The following is a 26592-nucleotide window of genomic DNA, read 5'->3' on the forward strand; positions in this document are numbered from 1 at the left end:
CCCACCGTCCCGCCCGCCCTCAGTTAACCAAGTAGTGTCCAGGCACGGTCCGGATGGCAGACATGGAGCGTGGCGACAGCGGACGCCTGGAGGGGCTCACCGCGCGACTGGCCGTCTCCGTGCTCCAGAGTCCCAGCCCGGCAGGGTCGCACCTCGTCTCGGGGGAGACTCCGTGGGCTCGGGCGCCGGACCAGAGGCACTCTCAAGGGGGGTGCACTGTTGCTGGGGTCGCCGCAGGTGCAGGAGCGGCCTTGGGGGATCTGAGTCCGCGCTGGGCTCCACGTTGTCCGGGGACGTTGGGGGCTCAGACTCCTCGGGCTTCTTTGCAACTGACCGGAGTGGGAGGGTCAGGTGGGGCGCTGAGGAGCCGCCCACCTGCCCACACTGGTGGGCATGCAGCACCTGGTGTGACGCCGCCGAGCACGGTGCGGAAGAGCGTATGTGCGGCGGGCAGCCTCCCGTGCTGCGCGGCCACCTGCTGCAGGCCCAGGCGCGCTCGCGGGCGCAGCGCAGGCCTCGGATCAGGTCCTGGCACTCTGCGGGTGAGGGCTCAAGGATGCGGCCTACAGGTGCCACTGCCCTCTCGCGCCCCAGCCCGCAGCCATCACAGCCAACAATGCGGGCAGCTTGGAGGTGTCATCCCGTTCAGTCTTCCCAAACGGCCGTAGGGTGTCCGTGTTTCACACGTGGGGAGACAGGCAGAGAGAGGTGAGGCGCCCTGCCCTGGGCTAGCGCAGGGTTCAGGCTTAGCGGGGCCACCAACACATTTCCACCTCTCTGGACCCAGCTCTCTCTTGCCGCCCACCTGGGTGCGGGCTGGGACCGGGGAGGGACACAGGGTGGAGGCGCTCACCTGGGGACAGGCCTGGCCGTAAGGTGGGGCCCTGGCGCATCAGGTACCGCATGCGGTGGGGCTGGCGCTCCTTGAAGGGCAGGTTCCAGGTCACCATGGCGTAGAGGATGACACCTCTGGGGGCGTGGGCTTCCCAGGGCGTGCCCTCTCCCCTCCCCTCCCTAGGGGTCCTGGAGCCCATGAGGTGGCGCTCCCCGGCTCCACGGGTCAGCCTGCTCCCCGCTGTACTTGCTTGTGAGGACCTCCAGGGCTGTGTAGGCCACAGAGCCGCAGAAGGTGCTCAGCCGCGAGTTCTTAAGCCCCTACCGATTGGCAAAGCCGAAGTCTGCAGGGGGCATACAGGGAGGGCGGGGGGGGCGGGGTGTAAGTGGGCTCCTGTGGTGGGCATGGGGTGTGTGGGGTGACTGCAAGTGTGGCTCTGGGCGAGGGTGGGGTGTAGGCCTCCTAGGGGGATTGAAGGACAAGGCAGACTGGGGTCAGAAGTTTGGAGCAAGCCAGTGTAGACACTGGGTGCCTGGCTGGGGCGAGAGTGGGGAACGTGTGGCCCTCAGAAGTCGAAGACCTCAGTCAGTTGGCGCAGGCTGGGGGCAGGGTTGCGGGCTGGGCCGCAGGCTCACCGCTCAGCTTTAGGAAGCCTCGGTCATCTAGCAGGATGTTCTCACACTTTAGGTCCCTGCATGGGGAAGCGGAGGTGAGGCTGGGCCTGAGCTCAGGCGGCTCTCTCCATGTGGTGGGCGGGTGGGCTGGGCGGCGCCCTCAACTGCCATGCCTGAGCTGGGGCAGTGCGCCGCAGCACTGGCTAGCTGCCGGCACAGCCTGTGGGCCCCCTGCTCCAGCCCCGGGCAGCGGCAGTCGTCGGACACGGCATTGACGTGCTCCGGCAGGTCACCACGGGCCGCTGGCTCCAGCACCAAGTAGGCACGCCAGCTGTTCCGGTAGGTCTCGTAGAGCTGCACCTACTGGATCCCGCCCGCCTGCCATCACCCCGAGGAGGGGCCGTCAGGTGCACTGGATTGGGGTCTCAGGATGGGGCTGGGCTCGAGCGTAAGGGTCCCAGGAGGGGAAGGCGGCAGGCCTGGGCTGGGCAGGAGGGGACCAGGATGTCTTGGGGTCTCTGCCCACCACGTTCAGGTGCTTGTAGGTAGCACTGGGTGACGAGATCTCACAGGGCAGGAACTTGCAGGAGAACTCCACAGAGGCCTCAGCGGTGGAGACGATCTTGATAGCCACCTGCGGGAGTGGAGGGTGGCCACTGTGCGAAGACCTGAGCCCCTCGGGGGCGGGATGTGGCAGAACAGGCCCTGTGGCCTTTGTGCATGTTGCTGAACTTGGCCGGGGCAAGGCTCGGTGAGCAGCGTCCCTGGGGGGCAGCTCTGGTCTCCTGCTCACTCCTGTCCCAGGCACTTATGTGTTCAAGGGGTCCAGGAACTGGGAGTGATCAGCCTGCCCGAGCCTTGGCCTTCAGGGAGGATGCAGGACCAGGAGGGGGCCAGAGCACCTGGAAAGTGCCTGAGTGGGGTTAGGACAGGGGCCTCAGGGCTGGGCTGGAGAGTGAACCACGGATCCCCCACCCCACGGGGAGGAGGTGGCCTGCCTCTCTGTGGTGTGGCACGTACCCCGCAGGTCAGAGGCCAGCTTGGAGTTGTGCTGTGTGCGCTCCTGCGTGGCATAGGCCAGGTAGACTTTGGAGTAGGCCCCAGAGCCGATCTTCTTGGAGGAAGGCAGGTAGCTGTTGTCCCTGCATTCGCATACCTGCTCCATGAAGGCTCTCTGGTCCATGAAGGTCTGGTCTGACGTTCCGGAGGTCAGGGCACTGCAGAAGGGGTTGGGGCCATCCAGCTCACCGCAGGGCCTTGGGGATGGGGGACGGGAGGCGTGACTGAGGCCTGACCTGTTAGCGGGACAGGGGTGATGGGGCTGCAGGAGGCCAGCTGGGACCTGCGCCCCCTCAAGGCTGCAGCCGAGTTTCTGAAGTCTTCCTGGGACTGGGGCAGAGACACGGGAGGGCCCAGGACTGAGAACTCGGGGTGGGAGGCTAACACAGCTGCACAACCATAGACTGGCACGGGGAAGGCAGGCTCTGGGATAGCGGGGGCAGATTCTGGAATGGAAGGTTCTGTAGCTGCACCTGCAGTGCGCCCTCGAAGGGGGTATCCTATCCCCCAGGACTTGCTTGCCCTAAGAACATCTTGCTGGAACCAGCCCTGCCCTGCCTGAGGCCCATTCTCTGGGGTGAGAACCCCAAGGGCCAAAAGAGGCGTTTTTTGGACGGTGCTGTGAGGCATGCAGGATCTTATTTCCCTGACCAGGGATTGAATCCAGGCCTTTGGCAGTGAAAGTGCCAAGTCACATCCACTGGCCTGGGGACTTCCCTGGTGGCGCAGCGGTTAAGAATCCGCCTGCCAATGCAGGGGACCCCGGTTCAATCTCTGGTCCAGGAAGATCCCACATGCCACGGAGCAACTAAGCCCGTGCGCCATAACTACTGAGCCTGTGTTCTAGAGCCCACGAACCACCACTACTGAAGCCCACGCGCCTAGAGTCTGTTCCCCAATTAGAGAAACCACCGCAATGAGAAGCCCACGCACTGCAACGAAGAGTTGTCCCTGCTCGCCGCAACTAGAGGAAGCCCACATGCAACACTGAAGACCCAACGCAGCCAAAAAACAAAAACAAACAAACAAAAAAACCACTGGCCAGCCAGAGAATTCCCAAAGCCACCCAGCCTTCCTCTGCTCAGGCCTGGAAGCTTCTGCTCAGGCCAAGACCTGCTGCAGAGGCCTTTCCCCCAGAGCTGTCTACACACTTGATGACACATTCCCAAGCAAGCAAGTAACCCTCGCCCCCGCCTGGGTCCACCTCAAACCCCAGCTCCAGGAGAGATGCGCCAGCATGGTCCCTCCCTTCTCCTGGCCCCTGGAGTCTTCTGTGAGTGCCTTTACCATGGGGAGCCAATGTTTCCTAAGTGCCTGCTGTGAGCCAGGTGCTGTTCTAAGGGGCAACTACCAGCTCCCAGAGTCCTGCTCCTGTGCACAGACCGCACCCGACATGCCTGTCCTGTGGTAGGCAGTTCACACCCAGGATTTCAAATCTGAGTAACACCAAGCGATGCCCCCTTTCCAGACGACACAACTGAGGCCCAAGTCGTAGTCTCTCTTCTGTGAGCTGGACGGCACAGTGGCTGGGAGCTGCCATCCTGGCAGTGGCTGGGGACTGGACTTGTCCCCACCGGGATCCACGGTCCACAGGGTACTCCCACTGCAGGGAAAGCCTTAGAATGCTTGGAATTGAACTGCTGCGACACATTTTGTCATCCCTGTTGGACTGTGAGCTGCTTGAGAACAAGGCTGGTGTTTGATATTCCGTTGCTCACCCACAACCCTTGTCTAGCAAACTGCCTGGAGTATAGAAAATATGGGCAAACTAACTGGTTTGCTACTGACCTGGGGGTTAGGAAAAGAGAAGCTGCGCCAGGTATTTCAAGGGGAGGGTAACGTTATATTTGTCTTTCTCTTTCTGACTTACTTCACTTAGCATGATAATCTCTAGGTCCATCCATGTCCCTGCAAATGCCATTATTTCATCCTTTTTTATGGTTGAATAGTATTCCATTGTATATATGTGCCACATCTTTACCCATTCATCTGTCAGTGGACACTTAGGATGCTTCCATGTCTTGGCTGTTGTAAATAGTGCTGCTATTAACACTGAGGTGCATGTATCTTTTCAACTTATAGTTTACTCCAGATATATGCCCAAGAGTGGGATTGCTGGCTCATATGGCAACTCTATTTTGGGTTTTTTGAGGAACCCCCATACTGTTTGCCATAGTGGCTGCACCACTTCACATTCACACCAACAGTGTAGGAGGGTTCCCTTTTCTCCACACCCTCTCCAGCATTTGTTATTTGTAGACTTTTTAATGATGGCCATTCTGACTGGTGTCAGGTGGTACCTTATTGCAGTTTTGATTTGCATTTCTCTAATAATTAGCAATGCTGAGTATCTTTTCATGTGCCTATTGGCCATCTGTATGTCTTTGGAGAAACGTCTTCTGTGCGTTTAAAAAAAATAAGTGTATTTATTTTATTTATTTTACTTTTGACTGAGTTGGGTCTTCGTTGCTGCCTGCAGGCTTTCTCTAGTTGTGGTGAGCCAGGGCTACTCTTCGTTGTGGTGTGCAGGCTTCTCATTGCAGTGGCTTCTCTTATTGCAGAGCATGGGCTCTAGGCATGCTGGCTTCAGTAGTTGTGGCACGTGGGCTCAGTAGTTGTGGCTTGCGGACTCTGGAGCACAGCCTCAGTAGTTGTGGTGCACGGGCTTAGTTGCTCCGCAGCATGTGGCATCTTCCCGGACCAGGGCTCGAACCCATGTCCCCTGCATTGGCAGGCGGATTCTTAACCACTGCGCCACCAGGGATGTCCTTTCTGTGCATTTTTCGATTGGGTTTTTTTTTTTTTATGGATTTCTATGAGCTGTTTGTATGTTCTGGAAATAAAGCCCTTGTTGGTCGCATCATTTGCAAATATTTTCTGCCATTCCATAGGATGTCTTTTTGTTTTGTTTATGGTTTCAAAGCTTTTAAGTTTGATTAGGTCCCATTTATTTATTTTTGCTTTTACTTTTTTGTGTGTGTGTGTGTGGTACGCGGGCCTCTCACTGTCATGGCCTCTCCCGTTGCGGAGCACAGGCTCCAGACGCGCAGGCTCAGCGGCCATGGCTCACGGGCCCAGCCGCTCCGCGGCACGTGGGATCCTCCCGGACCGGGACACGAACCCGTGTCCCCTGCATCAGCAGGCGGACTCTCAACCGCTGCGCCACCAGGGAAGCCCTGCTTTTACTTTTATTGCCTTGGAAGACTGACCTAAGAAAACATTGGTACGATTTATGTCAGAGAATGTTTTGCCTATGTTCTCGTCTAGGAGTTTTATTTTTTAAAATAAATAAATAAATTTATTTATTTATTTAATTTATTTATTTTTGGCTGCGTTGGGTCTTTGTTGCTGGGCCTGGGCTTTTCTCTAGTTGTGGGAGCGAGGGCTACTCTTGGTTGTGGTGCGCAGGCTTCTCATTGTGGTGGCTTCTCTTTGTTGCGGAGCATGGGCTCTAGGTGCTTGGTTTCAGTAGTTGCAGCTTGCGGGCTCAGTAGTTGTGGCTCGCGGGCTCTGGGGCGCAGGCTCAGTAGTTGTGGTGCACGGGCTTAGTTGCTCCGCTGCATGTGGGATCTTCCCGGATCAGGGCTGAAACCCGGAACCCGTGTCTCCTGCATTGGCAGGTGGGTTCTTAACCATTGGGCCACCGGGGAAGTCCCTAGGAGTTTCATTGATGCCTGCTCATCTTTTTTTTTTTTTTTTTTTTGCGGTACGCGGGCCTCTCCTTGTCATGGCCTCTCCCGTTAAGTAGCACAGGCTCCGGACGCTCAGGCTCAGCGGCCATGGCTCACGGGCCCAGCCGCTCCGCGGCATGTGGGATCCCCCCGGACCGGGGCACGAACCCGTGTCCCCTGCATCGGCAGGCGGACTCTCAACCACTGCGCCACCAGGGAAGCCCTATGGCTGCTCATCTTGATTCCCACGGTCTGTTGGCATACTGGACGTGTGCCTCCAGTTTGCGTGTGTGTACCTTTTTGCGGAGGGTTCCTCGGCCCTGGGTCTCTCGGGTGTTGGTTGGGTGTTCAGTGTGTGTGCATGTGTGAGAGATATAGGGCATGACAGTGCCTGTGTGTGTCCCGGTCAGGCCCACCTGGCGTGCGTACCTGGACAGGTATGTGCTTGTGAGAGGACCGGCTTTGGGCGCACTGACGCGCCGAGCCGGCGTCGCCGATGCCTCTCCCGGTATGTGGGGCGGTGTCTGTGTGCCGGGATCATCGCGGTGTAAATGTCGTACGAGGACACGGCAGAGTGGGAAGGGAGCCGCGTCCTGCGCCTGCGCAGTGGCCGGCCGCACGCCTTGAGGCCGACAGGGCTGCCCTACTGGCGCCCAACAGTCAGGTGTGGCGGTCACGGGGCGGCAGGGGGCGGGGCCGAGCGCGAGGCGGAGTTTGCGCACTCTCACTCTCTGGGGTTCGGGGGACCGGGTGGAGAGGGCGAGAGGGACGCACCTCCGACCAGTGAGCGCAGAGATCGCTTGGGGGCGGGGCCGGGCTGCCGCGCGCCGGGCCACGGTTGGCGGAGGGGGCGGTGGCCTCGCCGCGTGGCCCCGCCCACTCCGGTCAGCGGCAGGCGGGAGGGCGGATGCCGGGCTGCGGCTGCCGCGGCTCCTCAGGTAAATGGGGTCGGGGCCCGGGATCGGGGCTGGCGGCGGTAACTCGGCGAGGCGCCCCTCGGGGAAGCCTGGGCTGCGGACTCTCGGGCCGCCCCCTTGGCCAGGCCGCCGCGGGAAACCGAGTCAGGGGGCGCCTCTCCAAGGTCACCGGGCGAGCGCGGAAAGGGTCCCGGGCGTCGCGGGGCCGAGCCCACCCCCTTCCCCGGGCTCAGGTGCGCCCAGCTGCGCGCGGAGCCGCATTTGCCGCGTCACAACCCGGAAGAGCGCCCTGGGAGCCGAGCCGCTCACATTCTTCGTCGCAACGGCATGGGGAGCCCGGCCCCCGTGCCCGTCCCCTCCCAGGGTGGGACTCGGAGTACCTGGTCTCTGTGCCCGTCTCCTCCCTGGGGGGCGCTCGGTCCCCAGTCCTAGCGCCTGTCACTCCGGAGGCGTGTGGTCCACGCCCTTGCTTCCCCGGGGGGAAAACGGGGTCCTCCCTATGGGAAGCTAAACCTAAACCCGAGAGTCCCAACGCGCAGGGGCCGTTGTATTCGTTCCATTTTCTCTTTGACTGTAGAGCAGGGAGGTACTTTGTCCACAGTCCTGAGGATTACTGGTCATGTAAGGTAGGCGTGAAGCTGGAGGGCTGCAGGACGTCCCGCTCTCAATCCAGGTGAGAGCTCCGTGGTGCTAGGCCAGGGCTGGCTCCCAGTCAGCCCCTGGGCCCTTAGGCCCAAGTTTGGGTTCTGGTTTTCCTGGAGCGCCAGCACAGCTAGGGCCTGAGGTTCCCCGTTGCCGGCCCAGCCGGGGTGGGGGCGGGGCTGACTGGTAAGCTCAAGGGCAGTGAGGCACAAAGGGGTGCGGGGGGCAGAGGGGGCGGGTGTGGGGATGTAAGCGGGAGCGGCTGCCTGGTGCGAGGGGCAGGTGGGGTTGGGGTGGAGGCTGGCTGAGGGGACCACCCTGGAAAGGGATGGTGGTAGAGGTGGGGAAGAAGGTGGTCAGTGAGTCACTGTAGGGTGTGGGAAGGGAGATAGAGGAACAGGAGGGGGTGATGCTGACCTCTGACCCACGTAGCTGAGTGCACGATGACACAGGAAAAGAGGCAGGTGAGGTGGGGGTCGGGGAGAAGTCGGGGTGACGATGGTGTTAGAGCCGTTGAGTGTGCGTGGCGATGGTGGTCCAGATGGAGAAGGCCAGCAGGCGCTGGGCCCCAGGAGACCCATGCGGGAATCATCAGTGTGGGACACTTGAGTGGTGGCATGATTGTGACATGGTTGCCCCTGTGGTCCTGGCAGCCAAAGGGCCTGGGGATGCTGTTGTCAGCAGGGTCTTCGGCCATCGTGGCTCACGCAAGCACGTGTCTCTCGTCTCTCTTTGGTGTCAGAATAGGATCACCTGGAGTTGAGCTGTCTTGGTTACCTTGACACCGACGTCCATGCTGCGGTGGATTGTTTGGACCTGCGTCTTGCAGTTTCTCACTCCTCCAGGGCTGTTTGCTGCCTGCTGAGGGCCCTCAGGGGAGCAGAGGTGGAGCCCGTGGCTGCTTGCCGGCTCCCTCACCTTCACAGCTGCCGCCTGTGCCTGGAAGCAGGTGTCTGTGCTTAGTTCGGACCAGGGTCCACCGAGGCCCAGGTGGGCAGCCGGCTCGCTGCTTGTCTGTGATCAGCAGCCCCAGATCTCGTGAGCCCCTTCGTGGAGCTGAGTTACTTGATCTTCTCGAGGTAGGGCCCCGGGAAGGCTCCTGCTCGGTGCTCAAGGAATGGTGGCTGCTGGACGTCGTGAGAAACGTGCTTTCTCCACTGAGCTGGAGGGCCACCCAGTTCTGGGGGGACACCGCTTGGCATGGCTTACGTTGAGAAACGGTGTTCTCAAAGGACTGTGCTTCCTGGGTCATCTGCCCAGGTTCTTGTCGGTGACTCTGGAAGCTGATTCCTTCTCTAGCTCCTGTGCTAAGAGGGGAAGACCCTGGGCCTTGTGCGTGGGTGGGGGTGGGGAGTTCCTGCGACCCCCCCAGGGCCTCCTGACTTCCCAGTCTCCCCTCACACACCTACCCTCCAGACCAGCTCCTGGCTGCCTCTGGGCTGGGCTGTGGTGGCCTCCTTGGCCTCCCACACCCACTTCTGACCCCTCTCCGGCTCAGCGGAGTTGGCCCAGCACCTCTGTTAGCGTGTGCCAATTCATGTGGCAGCCGTAATACAAGTGGGCATCTTTCAGGCCAGGGGCTCTGTGGGCGGGGCAGCACCTAGTGGGCATTACTAAATGCCATTGAATGAATGCTGAGTACAGGTGAGCGAGGAGGAGGAGTGGGAGAGGGAGGAGGGAGCTGCTTCCGCGCTCACCCACAGCGCGTCCAGCGTGGGAAGGAGGACCCTGTTGGCCCTGCTCCGTGCCCTGTGCTGGGAGCATCTGGGCAGGTGTGGAGGAGGGCAGTGCAGGAGCCAGTCCCGGCGGAAGTCCCGCCCCATCGCTGACCAGCTGCTGACAGCACGTGCCTCGCAGACCTGCTTGGCCGTGCAGATTAAAGGAGATGGTGCCTCTTCAGTGCATCCTGTGGGACGCGGGGAGCCTCCCAGACCCGTCCCCGTCTCTGCACCCCCTTCCCCTGCAGCGTGTTCACCTCGATTTGCCGTCAGCTCTGTGCTCACAGGTCTGTCTGCTCCACAGACCTCCTGGCCTGGGGCAGGGGCAGCAGGTGGAAACTTACAAAACCGGTCAAGCCCGGCTCTTCCACCAGCCAGGTAGTTTATACTTACTTGACAGCCACCTTTTTCCAGTGCTTGTTTTTTAAAAAGTCTAACCAGATCCCTGATTGACACGTGTGTTTTCTAACATCTGCACTCACGGGAGGGCTTCTGTAGACGGATGTCGAGAGGTGGATGATCCCGTCACGCAGCGCGACCATTTGGGCTTGTGGGGGACACTCCACAGGCTCTGCTGGTTGTCCGCACCTGTGTGGTGGCCACAGCACTGACAACGTCTGGTGCTGGCAGAGCGCAGCTGTGTGCAGGCCTCACTCCCAGCGGCTCACTCGTGACGCGGGCAGAGCCCAGTCCTGGACTGGCCGTCTGCATACCGCCCTCCTTCTTGTTCGTCTTGTTGGTGTGGATGGGCTCCTTTGCGTGTTAGTAGGAGACAGATTCGCCTCTTGATTATGAACGGTTATGAACGGTTGGACCTGCTTTGTCTTTTAGTTACTTTATGCTCCACTGAGGATGGGGTGAGTTGTGAGAGTGTGGGGTTGTGGGCTTAGGTGTATGTGTATGGATGTGGTCTTCAATTTATGTGTGTTTTTGACTTTCAGAAATTAAAAAATTTTATATAGTCCAACTGAACAACATTCATCAAGGTGTGTGGGTTTTTGTGTCTGGCTTAGAAAGTCCTTTCCTACTCCAAGACTCTAAAATGTGTACTTGTATTTTCTACTTAAGACTTACATTTCATTTTTACATGTAACACTTATATCCATCTAGCATTTATTTTGGGGTAAGGAAAGATGTAGGGAAGACTAATTTTTTTCCCTAAGTGCCTAACTAGCTGTTCCAACACTATTGGCTAATCTGTCTTCATTATTTAAAATCTTCCTTTTCTTCCTTACTGGTGTTTATTTCTGGACTTTCTGTACAGTTCTGTTGATCTGTTCACCTCTTCTTAGAACAATAGCATAGTTTTAATTACGGTAGCCTTTTAATACGTTTTAACACAACATAGGACAAATCCTGTTCACATACTTTTCAAAATTTAGTTGGCTACTTTTGTCTGTTGATTCTTCCATATGAACTTTGGAACCATTTTATCAAGTGCCCTCCAGTAGCCCGACTCACATATTTGTAGACGAAGGAAAATTGACAGTTGTATAATATTGAGTCTTATGGGAGGATTTTGGGTCTTTTCCTTCAGTGAACAGCTTTTGTGTGTTTCTTGAAATTGCGTGCACACTAAGGGTATAAACCACAACTTTTCTCCCCTCACGGTGCGCTGGAGCGCACTGGCATGCACAGCTGTCATGGTTTGGAACTGATGCCACAGTCCCCGTAGGAGCCAGGGCCGCAGGAACACTGGGTCACCCGCTGGAGGGGTGCGCTACGGGACTGGCCCTTGAGGAATGAGTGGGTTTCCCGGGGTGGAGGGGGCAGGGCGGGGCAGGGTACTTGCAGGGACCAACAGAAGCAGAGGTGCGAGAGCCGAAGCCCTGGCCCAGGGCGTTCAGGTGCTGGACGCCTGCAGCGTGAGGGGCGAGAGAGAAGCAGAGAGGGGCTTGGGTCTAGGTTGCGACAGCCCTCGTTGAAGGTGTTGGTTTGATTCTGTGGGCAACAGTGAAGATCAGTGAGAAGCGGTGTGACGTGATGTGACCTGCGTTTGACAAAGGCCAGCACTCAGCGTGGAGGAAGTGGCCAAAGGCAGGGTTAGGTGAGGCGGCCGCCAGGGATCAGCTCTCAGAGAAGGAGCAGGGCATCTGCTGTCTGATGTGCAGTGTGGGGGTGGAGTGAGGAGGGTGGGGGGGGCGCTGACGTTGATCATGGCATGTCTGTCACTGAGTGGTGGCCTTAGAGGTGTTCACTCGTTCAGTTGCCACTCCCTTAGCAGCATATTCAAAGAGCAGTGCTTGGACAAATGTCAGTTTATCAAGTTTTTCTTTTATAGATTTTGCTTTTGGTGTCGGTCATGGATATTTTCTTCTATGTTTCTTTCCAGAAGTTTTATAGTTTTAAGTTTCACATTTAGGTCTGTGGGTCATTTGGAGTTTTTGTGTGTGGTGTGAGGTATAGATTGGAGTTTACTTATTGTATGTGGGTGTCCAGTTCAGTACTGTTTGTTGAAAGACTATCTCTTCTCCACTCAGTTGCCTTTGTACCTTTGTTGAAAACTGGACATATAAGTCCTGAAGTCAGGTAGTGTAAGTTCTCCAGTTTAGTTTTGGTTTGCTTTTTTTCAGAGTTGTCTTGGCTATTCTAGGTCCTTTGCATTTCCATATGAGTTTAGAATCAGTCTGTCAATTTCTACAAAAAACATTCTGGGATTTTGATTGGGAATGCCTTCAATCCGTAGATGCATCTGTAAAAAGTTGATATCCTTGTACCGTATTTCTCTCCATTTATTTAAGTTTTCTTTACTATCTCTCACCAGGTCCACCTTTTGTCAAATTTATCCCCAAATATTTCATATAATTTTTGCTCAGTGGCAAATGGTGTGGCTTTTTCAATTTTTGTTTATTGTTAGTATATGGAAATACAGTTGCTTTATTGTTCTTAATTTTTTTTTAATTTATTTATTTTTGCCTGTGTTGGGTCTTCGTTGCTGTGTGCAGGCTTTCTCTAGTTGAGGCGAGTGGGTGCTACTCTTCATTACGGTGCGTGGGCTCCTCACTGCGGTGGCTTCTCTTGTTGCGGAGCACGGGCTCTAGGTGTGCGGGCTTCAGTAGTCGTGGCACGTGGGCTCAGTAGTTGTGGCTTGCGGGCTCAGTAGTTGTGGCTCGTGGACTCTAGAGTGCGGGCTCAGTAGTTGTGGTGCACAGGCTTAGTTACTCTGTGGCATGTGGGATCTTCCCAGACCAGGGATCGAACCCATGTCCCCTGCATTGGCAGGTGGATTCTTAACCACTGCACCACCAAGGAAGCCCCATACGTTGCTTTTTTAATGTTAATTTTATATCCTGTGATCTTGCTAGCTGACTTATTGATCTGGTTCCACTTGTAGGTTCTGTAGGATTTTCTGCATAGATGGCCACATCATCTGTGAATAAAAACAGTTTTACTTCTTTTTCAATTTGGATGCCTTATATTATTGTTTTCCTTGCCTTGTTGCATAGGCTAGAGCCTCCAGTATGGTAGTGAATAGAATGGGTGAGAGCAGACATCCTTGCCTTGTCCCCCATCTTACAGGGATTGCATTTAGTCTTTTACCATTAAGGATGTTCTTATAGGTTTCCCTTAGGTGCTCTTTGTCAGGTTGTGGAAGTTCCCTTCTATTCCTGTTTGTTGATAATTTTTATTATAAGTGGATATTGGATTGTGGCAAATGCTTTTTCTGCATTTATTGAGATGATTATATGGTTTTTATTTTTTGGTCTGTTAATGTGACTTACATTGGCTGCACTTAAAAATACTCAACCAACCTTGCATTCATAGGATAAACCCAATTTAGTCATGATGTATTATCCTTTTTACATGTTGGATATGATTTGATAAAATATTGTCAAGAAATTTTGTGTCTATGAGGGATATTGGTCTATAGTTTTCATTATTTGTAGTATCTGTGTCTGGTTTTGTTATCAGAGTTATGCTGGCCTCAGAGAATCAGTTGGTAAGTGTTTTTATTTAGTTCGTTATTTAGTTTTGGCCGCATTGAGTCTTCGTTGCTGCGCGCGGGCTTTCTCTAGTTGCGGCGAGCAGGGGCTACTCTTTGTTGCGGTGCGCGGGCTTATTGTGGTGGCTTCTCTTGTTGCAGAGCACGGGCCCTAGGTGTGCGGGCTTCAGTAGTTGTGGTGTGCGGGCTCAGTAGTTGTGGCTCGTGGGCTCTAGAGCGCAGGCTCAGTAGTTGCGGTGCACAGGCTTAGTTGCTCCGTGGCATGTGGAATCTTCCCGGACCAGGGCTCGAACCCGTGTCCCCTGCATTGGCAGGTGGATTCTTAACCACTGTGCCACCAGGGAAGTCTTGGTAAGTGCTTTTTATTTTCAGTTTTCCTGGAAGAATTTGTATATAGTTGGTATTGTTTCTTCCTTAAATGTTTGACAGAATTCCCCAGGGAAGTCATCTAGGCCTAGAGTTTTCTCTGTGGGAAGGCTTTTAACTACAAGTTCAATTTCTTTATTAGATATAGGGCTATTTAGGTTATCTGTTTTTTCTTGAGTGAGGTTTGATAGTCTGTCTTTCAAGGAACTTGTCTATTTCTCTTATTTACTTATTTTTTGCGGTACGTGGGCCTGTCACTTCTGTGGCCTCTCTCGTTGCGGAGCACAGGCTCCGGACGCGCAGGCTCAGCGGCCATGGCTCACGGGCCCAGCCGCTCTGCGGCATGTGGGATCTTCCCGGACCGGGGCACTAACCCACGTCCCCTGCATCGGCAGGCGGACCCCCAACCACTGTGCCACCAGGGAAGCCCTATTTCTCTTATTTTTTAAATTTTTATAATTTTTTATTGAGATATAATTGACTTGTCTATTTCTTTGAAGTTGTCCAATTTACTGGCAAAAAGTTATTCAGAATATATTCTTACTATCCTTTTAATATCTGTAGAATCTGTAGTGATGTCACCATTCTCATTCTTAAGATTGGTAATTTGTGTTTTCTCTCTTTTTCCTGATCAGTCAGGCTGGAGGTTATCAAATTTATTGATCTTCTCAAATAACTAGCCTTTGGTACTCTGATTTTTTTTCTATTCTTTGTTTTTATTTCTTTGATTTATGTACTGATACTTATTATTTCCTTTTGCTTCTTTTGAGTGTCTAGTTTCTTAAGGTGGAATTTTTTTTTAATAAATTTATTTATTTATTTGGCTGTGTTGTGTCTTCGTTGCTGCACGTGGGTTTTCTCTAGTTGCGGCGAGCGGGAGCTACTCTTCATTGCGGCACGCAGGCTTCTCATTGTGGTGGCTTCTCTTGTTGTGGAGCACGGGGGTCTAGGCACACGGGCTTCAGTAGTTGTGGCATGCGGGCTTAGTAGTTGTGACTCGCAGGCTCTAGAGTGCAGGCTTAGTAGTTGTGGTGCATGGGCTTAGTTGCTCCGTGGCATGTGGAATCTTCCCAGACCAGGGCTCGAACCCGTGTCCCCTGCATCGGCAGGCGGACTCTCAACCACTGCGCCACCAGGGAAGCCCCGAGCAGGCAGATTCTTAACCGCTGCGCCACGAGGGGAGTCCCTTAAGGTGGAATTTGATGTTGTTGACCTTAAAACTAAAACAGCCAGTTATTTTACCAGCAAAATGTGTTTATTTGGGAATAGCAGAGAATTGCAGCCATGGTATAGCAAAAACTATAGGCTAGTCCAGCAAACAAAGGAGAGGAAGTTACTTTGCAGAGAAAAAGGAGGAAGTTGGGAGGGGCTGCTCTGAAGGAAAGTCCACCGGAGGGATGGGAGAGTTCAGGATGGTGATGGCTTCCCAGTGCCTGAGCTGAGAGGGTTCCCATCTGCTGGGCTTGTTGCCGGGCAAGGAGAGATCTTCCTTCCTCTTGCCAGGGTCCTAAAGTAGAGACATCTTCCTGCGGGGAATGCAAGTCATGACTCTTCCTGTTGGGTCTGTGATTCACCTGGAGTGGCAGTGAACAGGAGCTCCCACTCTGGCCTCCGCACTCCCTGCTAAATTAGGTTTCTTTTATTCAAATTCACAAAGTCATTCTTCTTTTCTAATACGGACATTTAGTGCTGTACATTTCCCACCAATTTTGATGTCTTCATTCACTTCAAAATGCTTTCTGATTTCATTTTTGATTTCTTTTTTGACTCATGCATTATTTTGAAGCATATTAAGCAGTTTCTAAATACTTGGGGATTTCTCAGATAGCTTTCTCTTATTGATTTCAAATTTAACTCCATGTGCTCAGAGAGCATACTTTGTATGACTCGAATTCTTTTAGGCTTATTGAGACTTGTTTTATTGCTCAGACTATGGTCAGTCTTGGTAAATGTTTCATGTGATTTTGGAAAAAATACATATTCTACTGTTAATGAATACAGTGCTCTATAAATACTACTTAAGTTGGTTGACAGTATTGTTCAGGTCTCCTGTACCTTTAGCAATTTTCTGTACACTTGTTCTGACAATTACAGACAGAGGGGTGCTGAATTTCTACTGTATTTTGGATTTGTCTCTTTCTCCTTGCATTTTTATTAGGTTTGATTTTGTGTATTTTGAAGCTCTGTTATTAGGTGCATAAATGCTTAGAATTGTTGTGTCTCTGTAATCCACTTGGTCTACTATTAATATAGTCACTCCAGCTTTTTTATGACTAGTTGTCAGCCTTGTTTTTCTTTTCCCATTCTTGTACTTTAGCCTCTTTATGTTAACATACTCAGTGTTCCCTGTGGTTTCTTGAATATATGAAATGCAATTATAATCTAAATGTCCTTAACTACTAATTCTTTCCTCTGCATCATTTCTGGGTCAGTGTCTATTGATTGATTCATCCTCATTATGGGTTGAGTTTTCTTGCCTGTTTGCATGTCTGGTAATTTCTTTTCTTTAATAAATTTATTTACTTTTGGCTGCGTTGGGTCTGCGTTGCTCTGCGCAGGCTTTCTCTAGTTGCGGCGAGTGGGGGCTACTCTTCGTTGCGGTGCACGGGCTTCTCATTGTGGTGGCTTCTCTTGTTGCGGAGCACAGGCTCTAGGCGTGCAGGCTTCAGTAGTTGTGGCATGCAGGCTCAGTAGTTGTGGCACGTGGGCTCAGTGGTTGTGGCGCACCGGCTTAGCTGCTCCGTGGCATGTGGGATCTTCCCGGACGAGGGATCGAACCCGTGTCCCCTGCATTGGCAGGCAGATTCTTAACCACTGCACCACGAGGGAAGTCCCTGCCTGGTAATTTTTGATTGGATGACAGACATTGTAATTTTACTTTGTTAGTGCTAGATGTTTTTGTGTTCCTATTACTATTCTCAAGCTTTGTGCTGGGTTGTGGCTAAGTTATTTGGGAACAGTTTGATCTTTTCAGGTCTTGCTTTTAGCTTTGTTAGGTGAAACCAGAATGGCATTTAGCGTCGGGCTAATCTTACTTGTTTTTTTTCTTTGTCTTTTTTTGGCTGCGTGGCACAGTTTGCGGGATTGAACCCGGGCCGTGGCAGCGAAAGCCTGGAATCCTAACCACTAGGCCATCAAGGAACTCCCTAATTTTACTTCTTTACTGAGCTGAAATCTTTTTTAGTGCCCTTCCCAGAACCCTGTGAGTTGTGGTGTTTCCCCCGATTGCTGGGAGCAGGCCCATTCCTGCCTCATTGTGAGCTCCAGGGATTATTTGCTGCTAATCCTTTTGGGTGGCTCCTTTCCTGGCCTTGCGTAATTTCTTCTTCTTTTTTTTTAAAAAATAAATTTATTTATTTATTTTGGCCGCATTGGGTCTTCGTTGCTGCGCGCAGCTTTCTCTAGTTGAGGCGAGCGGGGGCTACTCTTCGTTGCGGTGCGCAGGCTTCTCATTGTGGTGGCTTTTCTTGTTGCAGAGCTCGGGCTCTAGGCACGTGGCCTTCAGTAGTTGTGGCACACGGGCTCAGTAGTTGTGGCACGCGGGCTCAGTAGTTGTGCCTCGCGGGCTCTAGAGCACAGGCTCAGTAGTTGTGGCGCACGGGCATAGTTGCTCCACGGGATGTGGGATCTTCCCAGACCAGGGCTCGAACCCGTGTGCCCTGCATTGGCAGGCGGATTCTTAACCACAGCGCCACCAAGGAAGCCCCCGTAATTTCTTCTTAAACATCGTGCTTGTATTGGTTTTCTATTGCTGTTGTAACAAATTACTACAAACTTAGTGGCTTAAACAACACATATTCATTATCTTAAAGTTCTTAAGATCAGAAGGCTGACGTGGATCTCATGGGGCTCTAATTGGGTTGCTAGGGCTGTGCTCCTTTCTGGGGACTCTGGGGAGGATCTGTTTCCTGCTGTGTCAGATTGTTGGCAGAATTTGGTTCTTTATGGCTGTAGGACCAAAGTCCGTGTCTTCTTGCTGACTGTAAGCTGAAGGTTGTTCCCAGCTTCTATAGGTGCCCACATTCGTTGGCTCAGAGCCTCCTTCCTCCATCTTCAAAGCCAGCCATGGTGGGTTTTCTTCCCATGCTTTGATTTTCTCCCTGTTTTTCCATCTCAGCTCTCTGACACAGCTGGGAAAGGTTCTCTGCTTTTAAGAACTTAGGCTGGTCTCACCCACATAATCCAGGGTGATTTCTCCACCTCAAGGTCTGTACCCTTAATCCCATCTGCTAAGTCCCTTTGCCAGATAAGGTAACATATTCACATTCTGGGGATGAGGGCATGGGCATCTTTGGGGACATTATTCTGTTGCCCCTGTGCTGGCCAGTAAGTCAACTGAGTGACCAGGAGACCCTCTGCAGGTCTCTGGACTTCTCTCTGGCACTAGACCCTCCAAACTCCAGCAAGACTCAGGCCTCCCGAGATGCTCCCCGTCCTAACTCTGGGCCTTCCTGAGTGTCCTCAGCTGGATGTGCCCTATAGGTGACGAGCTGGAGTGACCTCAGGGTTTCCTGCCCTTCGTTTCCTGTTGACCAACAGCCTGAGAACTATGGCTTCACGTGTTTTGTTCAGTTTCTTAGTTGTTTTGGTTGAGATGGCAAACGGGTCCATCCCTCCCAGGTGGGCTGGGGGCTGACGTCTCTTATGCTTGTTTGCGTTTGCTGCGACTCGAGGCGAGTGAGCACAGCTGTCTGCACTTGTGTGAAGGATGTTCCAGCTGGAGCTGGTTAGTCCCTTTGCTCTGAGGCGTGGACATAGCTGTATCTTTCCACAGGGCAAAGCCTCTGCCCCAGGAACTGGCTGCTTGCCTTGTAAACTCAGACCGGTTCTGGGAACTCAGGATGTGGGTTCCATGTGCGGGGGTGCCTGCCTCTGAGAAGTGTCCTGTGGGCTTTCTGAAGCCTGTGGCCGGTGCACCTCACACCTGCCTGCTGGCTGTGGCGCTTCCGCCTTTCAGCTTTTCAGGGGGGCGGTTTCTGCCACCTTCTTGCTGTGCTGCCAGTGGAACATGTGTTTTTATTTCTTGTTTTCCTTGTTATTTTCAGATGCTTTCCAGAAAGGGGAAACACCTTGCTGATGCCACCAGCTTCAAACCAGTCCTCTCCATCTGCTTTCTGTCTGCCTGGGATTCCTGGAAGCTTCTGGTCTGCTAATTTTATCTTTTCTTGTTTTCTAGTGCTCTTGTGGGTTTGTTCTTTTAAAACATGCATCTTTTCTGTCATTTCACTGAGGTTTTGGTGGGATGGGTGAATGCTTAGGACCAGTGTGCCTTCTTGATCTAGAATTCTCACTTATTTTTTAAAAATTAATTAATTAATTTTTGGTTGCATTGGGTCTTCGTTGCTGTGCCCGGGATTTCTCTAGTTGCAGAGAGCCGGGGCTACTCTTCATTGTGGTGCATGGGCTTCTCATTGCAGTGGCTTCTCTCCTTGCGGAGCACGGGCTCTAGGTGCGCAGGCTCAGTAGTTGCAGCATGCAGGCTCAGTAGTTGTGGCGCACGGGCTCTAGGCGCACAGGCTCAGTAGTTGTGGCGCATGGGCTTAGTTGCTCTGCGGCATGTGGGATCTTCCCGGACCAGGGATCGAACCCGTGTCCCCTGCCTCGGCAGGCGGACTCTCAACCACTGCGCCACCAGGGAAGCCCTCTCACTTATTTTTAATTCCACCCCCTAACCCTGTCCCCGCATTAGGTGACTTCTCACTGCCCCCTTCCCGTGTGGCCGCAACCAAATGAGCACATCCTCCATGCTCGGGAGCAAGGCCAGGCGTCTCTCCTTTGCTGCCTCCACCTTCAGCCTTTTCTGAATAGGTGGTGACTGGGGAATGAAGGGTGGTGAGCAGCAAATCGAGGACACTAGTGTGAGAAAGCAGCACCGTACAGGTCCTCGGAGAGTGTGCCGTAGGGCAGAGCATGTGGCCACGTGCTGAAGTGGGGGCCGCTTGCGCATTTCATGGGCTTTATCCTTTGGGTCCATCTGTTGCAAGTGGCGCTTCGAGGCGTGTGGTGTTTGGATCCCGTGTGCTGTTTGGATGGTTGGTTTCAGGCGCCAGGGAGCCCACCAGGTCCCTGTGCTGCCCACCCAGTCTCTCGGCCAGCAGGAGGCTCATTTAACGTTGTGCTAGGATCTCAGGCATGGGGAGTCCCAGCCCCGCAGCCACCAAGGCTGTTGCTCTTGGCTCTCAGGGAGGGTGTCCCTGCTCCGCACAGACCGCCAGCGACACCAGACCTGATGCGCACGGAGTGAAGGGAGATGCTGTAGCTGGGGGTGGTAACACGCTTGCCCAGGCCACCGTGGGCCAATCAGGACCAGCCCTGGTGGGCCGGCCACGCATCGGCGGGGCTGACAGCTGCTGGGGTGGAGGAGAGCCGGTGACCATTGAGGGGACGGTGCCTCCCATCCTCCGTACGCCTTTCAGCCAAACTGTGGCAGAGACAGTTCCCCCAGGGCGAAATTGTTTAAACCTTGTGTTTTACACAAACACAGTAACTGCTCAAAAACTGAGGAGGCTTATGACTTAAATGTTGCGCGTCTGGTTGCTGCAGGTTTGAAGACAGCTGTCCATGTTCACACCGGGCGAGAGGAAGCCACGCCACAGCAATGAGCGAGTCATACGTGAAGAGTGAGTGTGTGGGGCTCTTGGCAGGTCTCCACGTCATGCCTGCCGGTTTCTGAGCTTGGGACACAGAGGAGCCCGTGGCATTGAGTAAATGTGCTTGGAAGGAATGACGCTTGCACGAACACACTTTCTCTAAGTTTCCATTAGAAAAAAAAAAGAAAACAAAGCTCTCGTCTCTGCAGATGCTGACGCAGAGGTCCAGATCTGGCCACAGGCTCAGTCTGGCGTGGGGGACGGCGTTTGCCTGGCACAGGGGGCTTCGTGCTCCATGTGGGAGGGTCCCTGAGCCTTCGTCCCTTCTTACAGAAGCCCCAGGGCCGGCATCCACTCTGGCTGGCCGCTCTGCTTGCAGCCAGGGCCAGCGGTTTGCTGAGGGCATGGCCCAGGGCGGGGCAGAGGCTGGGAATGGTGTTCCTGCCCCACAGCTTCCATCCCCAGGGTGAGGGTCTGCGAACCGCTGGCGGGCACACGCCCGGAGCTCTCGGGGCACTGAGGATGGGGGGTCCTGTCCGTGGGGCGGAGGCCTGGATCTGAGTGTGGGGAGTTGCCAGGGTGAGGAGTCTGCGAAAGCAGCTGGTGGGACTGGGGTGCCGCCTGGCAAGCACAGGGCAGAGTGTGGGCCAGAGGGCCACCTGGGGCAGCTTCCGAAGGGGCCCTGAGTCTGCACCGCCTGCCTTTTATAGGAGCTCGGATCCAGCGGGGCCGGAGACGTGGAGCAGACGTGGCCTGGGCTGGAAGGTCGGGGTACAGGTGGCTGGAGTGACCTCAGAGCAGGCGGCCAGTGGGTCCCAGAGATCCCGGCCAGCGCAGTGGAGGCTGCAAAGCGGCCAGGCCGGCGCGGCGGTCTCCTCCAGCTGTGGGGCCGAGTCCTCAGAGGCTGAGCGTAGAGATGGTGGGGTCGGGGCCGGGCCTGACTACGCCACTGGGCTTTGTCACGGCAGGGCTGTTCACCATTCTGCTGGACGCTGTCACCGACAAGGACCCTCAGGTGCAGGAGCAGGTGTGTGGCGCCCTGTGCGCCCTCGGAGAGTCACAGCCTGAGGAGGCTCTCCGCGCCTGCGAGGAGCACCTGCGGCTGCACGACAAGGTATTGCTGCTCCTGCCGGGCGGGGCTGCGGGGCGGGGCCTGCGGGGCGGGGTCTGCGCCAGGGGTCTGCCGGCTGGCTGGGTCCAGAGTGCAGAGCCGTGCTGCTGTGGGTAGAAAATCGTACCTGCAAGTCCAAGCCCCCTCGAGGCGGGCAAGTCCAGCATAGATGACCCTCTTTGCCTCGTGGCCTGTGGGCTGGTCCTGTCGTGGAGGGACCGGGTGGTGAGCACTGCAGCGTCCAGCCGCTCGCTCGCAGGCCCAGTGCCGCCATCCCCTTTCGCTGACCCGCTGGAGCCTGGACAGCCGTCCTCGCCGATGAGAGAGGGCAGCTCGCGTCCACCGCGGTAACGGGAACACGTGGACAGGCCTTGGAGAGGGGCTGTGGCTGGGTGGGCGTGCCGACTGGACTCCGCAGAGATGGCTCAAGGCTCTGCAGAGATGGCTTAGAAGGGGCTCTGCCAGCTCCCCCTCTCCTGGGTCTCGGCTCCACGGTTCTGTGACGCTCTCAGCTCCCTGTGGTGGGAAGTTATTTCTGTTTTCCCCAGTGCATGTTTTAGGCTCATTCCTGGGAGTTAGACTTTCGGTCTCAAAAGACCATTTTTCTTTTTGTTTTTGCCATTTGATCAGTAAAAGAGGATCCCTATACAATATAAGTTATTTCTCTCTCATCTGTCAACTGCCCTCTCCTGGGGGAAAGAGCCGCGTCCTGCTGAGCGGCCTGTGCTGCGGCTTGATGGCCTCTCCTCTCGTGGGGAGGGTCCCCTGCCCCCGCCCCGCTGTCCTAGCTGTTCTGGACCTTTTACGTGTTCGTGGACTGCTGTTGGGACTGGGGGTACATAGGACGGGAAGGGCACCCTCATGCTTGGGCACGTGTGTGTCTACCCAGGCTCCTCGGCTCACGGAGCTTCACGGTGCGTGCACGCTGGGCGTCAGGGCCCTTCTCTTCGTGGCCGAAAGGCTCCATCAGCGTGACCTGCTGAATTCAGCGTCTGATTGTTAGACAAAGCTTAGGGCTGCCCTGGCTGTTTGAGGGGATGGCCTGAGAGTACTAGAGGTGGCTAAAAGCCTTTGTTGTTTTTAACAGTTCATAGAATTTACGTGTGCTTCACACTTGCCATTTTCTGGCTCATTTATGATTTTACCCCTTTTCTAGCCTTTTTAGTTTCTTCAACCAACTGTAAAAACCAGCTTCCTTCGCAGTGGCCCTTTACAGTAAGCGTGTCTGGAGTTGGAAGCCCTGTCCCTCGCAGTGGAGCCCTTCCTAGCGCCTCTCCCCCACCAGCCACTGCCCCATCCACACCCTGCTGCCGGCAGCTTTGTGCCACTCACTCGTGTTTCTTTCACTCACTCGTGTGCCACTCACTCGTTGGGCTGCATCTTAGCATGTACATTTCGAATCCCCTTGACTCTCTCTCCAAAAAGATGGGGGCTAGCAGAAGAAAGGTGTACAGCACTATCTGGTCAGCGTAGGTCGGTGCAGCGTTTTGAGATGCGTGCGATACTTTGTAGATATCAGCTTCTCGAGGCTTCCGTGTGCCTGGGGCGCTGGGGCATGTTCGCTGCTCCTCCAGCTGGTCCTGGTCTGTGTTCCTGGACGGTGGGGGGCCGCACGGTTTTAGACAGATCCAGTCTCCTTCCTGTTGGCCAAGTCTCAGCATAGGAAAGGTGAACACAGGGGCAAGCAGGCTCCTTCGCAAGGGCTGTCAGGCCAGTGGGCAGGGAAGTGATTTGGGGAAGAGAGGCAGAAATAGTTGTCTTAGCCCCCTCTGGCTCCTAGGACAAAATGCCACAGACTGGGCGGCTCTGAGACAGCAGACTTGTGTCTCCCACAGTTCTGGAGGCTGGAGGTCTTAGGATCAAGGTGCTGGCGGGTTCGGTGCCTGGTGAGCGCTTGCTTCTTGGTTTATAGGTGGATGTGTCCTCCCTTTGTCCTCACCTGGCAGAAGGGATGAGGGAGCTCTCTGGGGTCTCTTCTATAGGGGCACAAATTCCATTCATGAGGGCTCCACCCTCGTGGCCTAATCACATCCCAAAGGCCCTGCCTCCTAACGTCGTCCTGCCCGCAGGTAGCCTAGTCATCCAGTTCGTCCATTTAGTGGACTCAGTCAGTTCTGGGGGTGGGGGAAGGGCAGCAGGCCACCCGCCAACACATCAGAACGGTTGAGCCGGAAATCTCACACACTCCTGCCAAGGGCAGGTAGCATCAGAGAACTGCCCCCACCCCCCCAGCCCCGTTCCCTTCCCAGTGTGCTACCTGACGGGGCTGCGGCTACATCATCCTGCGTGAGGGCCTGGGCGAAACCCCCTCCCTCAGAGGGAGTGCTGCACATCTTCCTTTGACGTGGTTACTGTTCTGCTCATTGAGCTCTCAAGAGCAACGTAAAGTGGAAATAAAATCTTAAAAAATAAGCAGCTGTCGCAACTTTGTAGAAGTAGAAGAACCCATCCTAAAATTCATAGGGAATCTCGAGGGATCCTGAATAGCCAGAACATTCCTAAAGAAGAAGAACGAAGCCGGAGGCCTCCCAATTCCTGATTCCAAAATTGACCAGGAAAGCTACGGTAATCAAGCCAGTGTGGCACTGGCGTAGACAGACGCATAGACAATGGAGTAGAATAGAGCCTAGAAATAAACTCACATATGCGGTCAAATGCTTTTCAACAGGGGTGCCAAGATAATTGAATGCGGAAAGGATAGTCTTTTCAACAAATGATACTGGGAAAACTGGATCTCCATTTGCAAAAGAATGAAGTTGGACCACTACCTCACATCATACACAAAAATTAACTCAAGGGGTCAAAGACCTAAACGTAAAACCTAAAACTGTAAAACTCTTAGAAGAAAACATAGGACAGAAGCTCCTGGACATTGGACTTCGCAATGATTTCTTGGATATGACACCAAAGGGACAGGCAACCCACAGCATGGGAGAAAATGTTTGCAAATCATATATCCAATAAGGAATTAATATCCAGGATATATAGAGAACTCTGAAAACTGAGCAACAAAATACCAAACTACTCAATTCAAAAATAGGCAAGGGACTTGAATAGACATTTCTCCAAAAAAGATACACAAATGGCCACTAAGAACATGAAAAGGTGGTCAGCATCCCTAATCATTAGGGAAATGCAAATCAAAACTACAGTGAAATACCACCTCACATCCATTGCAATGGATACTATCAAAAAAAGAGAAAATAACAAGTGTTGGTGAAAATGTGGAGAAACGGGAAACCTTGTGCAGTGGTGGTGGGAGTGTTAAATGGTGCAGTGGCTATGGAAAACATTATGGAGGTTCCTCAAAAAATAAAAATAGAATTATCATATGACCCAGCAGTTCCACTTCTGGGTATATACCCAAAAGATTGAAAGCAGAGTCTGAAAGAGATATTTGCACACCTTTGTTCATAGCAGCATTAATCACATTAGTCAAAAGGTGGAGGCAACCCAAGTGCCCATCAGTGGGTGATGGATAAGCCAGATGTGGTCCATCCACACAACGGAATATTCAGCCTTAAAAAGGAAGTGAATTCTGGAAACTCCCTGGCGGTCCTGTGGTTAGGACTCAGCCCTGTCACTGCTAAGGGCCCAGGTTCAATCCCTGGTCGGGGAACTAAGATCCCACAAGTCGTGGTGCTGCAAAAAAAAAAAAAAAAAAAAAAAAAAAAAGGGAATTCTCACACATGCTACAACATGGAGGAACCTCTTTTTTTTAAAAAAAATATTTTTATCTAGGGATACATATGACTTTTAAAAAATAAATTTATTTTATTTTATTTATTGTTTTTGGCTACATTGGGTCTTTGTTGCTGTGCGCGGGCCTTTCTCTAGTTGTGGCGAGCGGGGGCTACTCTTTGTTGCGGTGCGCGGGCTTCCCGTTGCGGTGGCTTCTCTTGTTGCGGAGCCTGGGCTCTAGGCGCACGGGCTTCAGTAGTTGTGGCTTGAGGACTCTAGAGCGCAGACTCAGTAGTTATGGCACACGGGCTTAGGTGCTCCATGGCATGTGGGATCTTCCCGGACCAGAACTCGAACCCGTGTCCCCTGCATTGGCAGGCGGATTCCCAACCACTGCGCCACCAGGGAAGCCCCTGAATGAACCTCCTTGAGGACATTTTGCTCAGTGAAATAAGCCAGTCACTAAAGGACAAATACTGTATATTTCTACTTCTATGAAGTGTCTAGAATAGTCAAATTCAGATACAGAAAGTAGAAAGGTGGGTGGCAGGGGCTGAGGGGATGGGAATGGAGAGTTAGGGTTTAATGGGACAGGGTTTCAGTTTTATAAGATGGAAAGAGCTATGGGGAGGGATGGTACTGACGGCCACACCACCAGCTGAATGTATTTAATACCACTGCACTGTATGTTTGAGAATGGTTAAGATGGTAAACTTTGTTATGTGTATTTTAACACAATTTAAAAAAGCGAAAAACAGAACAAAACAAACCAGTAGGGCTTCCCTGGTGGCACAGTGGTTGAGAATCTGCCTGCCAATGCAGGGGACACGGGTTCGAGCCCTGGTCTGGGAAGATCCCACATGCCACGGAGCACCTAAGCCCGTGCGCCACAACTGCTGAGCCTGCGCTCTAGAGCCCGCGAGCCACAACTACTGAAGCCCGTGCGCCACAACTACTGAAGCCTGCGTGCCTAGAGCCCATGCTCTGCAACAAGAGAAGCCACCGCAGTGAGAAGCCCGCGCACCGCAACAAAGAGGAGCCCCCGCTCGCCGCAACTAGAGAAAGCCCGCGCGCAGCAATGAAGACCCAACGCAGCCAGAGATAAATAAATAAATTAAAAAAAAAAAACCCAGCAGCTGTGAATGACCCCATCAGTAGGACATTGGTACTTTTCCCAGGTATAAGCTGTATGTTTCTACTTGAAATAGAGGGGTTCCTGCCCTCCCCTCTCGCGTGCAGGGCTGAGTGACCGGGTAGTGTGGGCCACCCCCGTGAGGGCTGCTAGCAGCCTCTGCAGGAGGGAGCGTGGTGGGGACGTCGTTGGCGGGGGGCCCGAGGGTCACGAGCACCTTTTCTCAGGCCTGAGCAGCTCTGCAGAGTGCAAGCAGCTCTGCAGAGTGCAGCCAGCCTGAGTCGCGCCCTTTCTTGCCCTCTTTGCTCCCGTC

General features: G+C 53.8%; 1 protein-coding gene across 7 annotated transcripts in view; it reads left to right on the forward strand.

The window, feature by feature from the left end:
• Positions 1-7068: 7068 nt before the first annotated feature.
• MROH1 (maestro heat like repeat family member 1) overlaps positions 7069-26592 on the forward strand; it is a 68067-nt gene continuing 48543 nt past the window's right edge. For 3 of the 7 annotated variants that reach the window (XM_060128202.1, XM_060128201.1, XM_060128203.1), the window contains exons 1-4: positions 7069-7117; positions 18811-18909; positions 20309-20385; positions 21324-21469. In XM_060128202.1, coding sequence (XP_059984185.1) covers positions 18842-18909; positions 20309-20385; positions 21324-21469 — 291 coding nt within the window. In that variant the 5' untranslated portion in view covers positions 7069-7117; positions 18811-18841. Of the gene's footprint in view, positions 7118-18810; positions 18910-20308; positions 20386-21323; positions 21470-26592 lie in introns of those variants that run through there. The other 4 variants (XM_060128205.1, XM_060128206.1, XM_060128204.1 and 1 more) reach the window with 3 other exon arrangements.

Source organism: Lagenorhynchus albirostris, chromosome 17 (assembly GCF_949774975.1).
Source record: "Lagenorhynchus albirostris chromosome 17, mLagAlb1.1, whole genome shotgun sequence".
NCBI classification, from domain to species: domain Eukaryota; kingdom Metazoa; phylum Chordata; class Mammalia; order Artiodactyla; family Delphinidae; genus Lagenorhynchus; species Lagenorhynchus albirostris.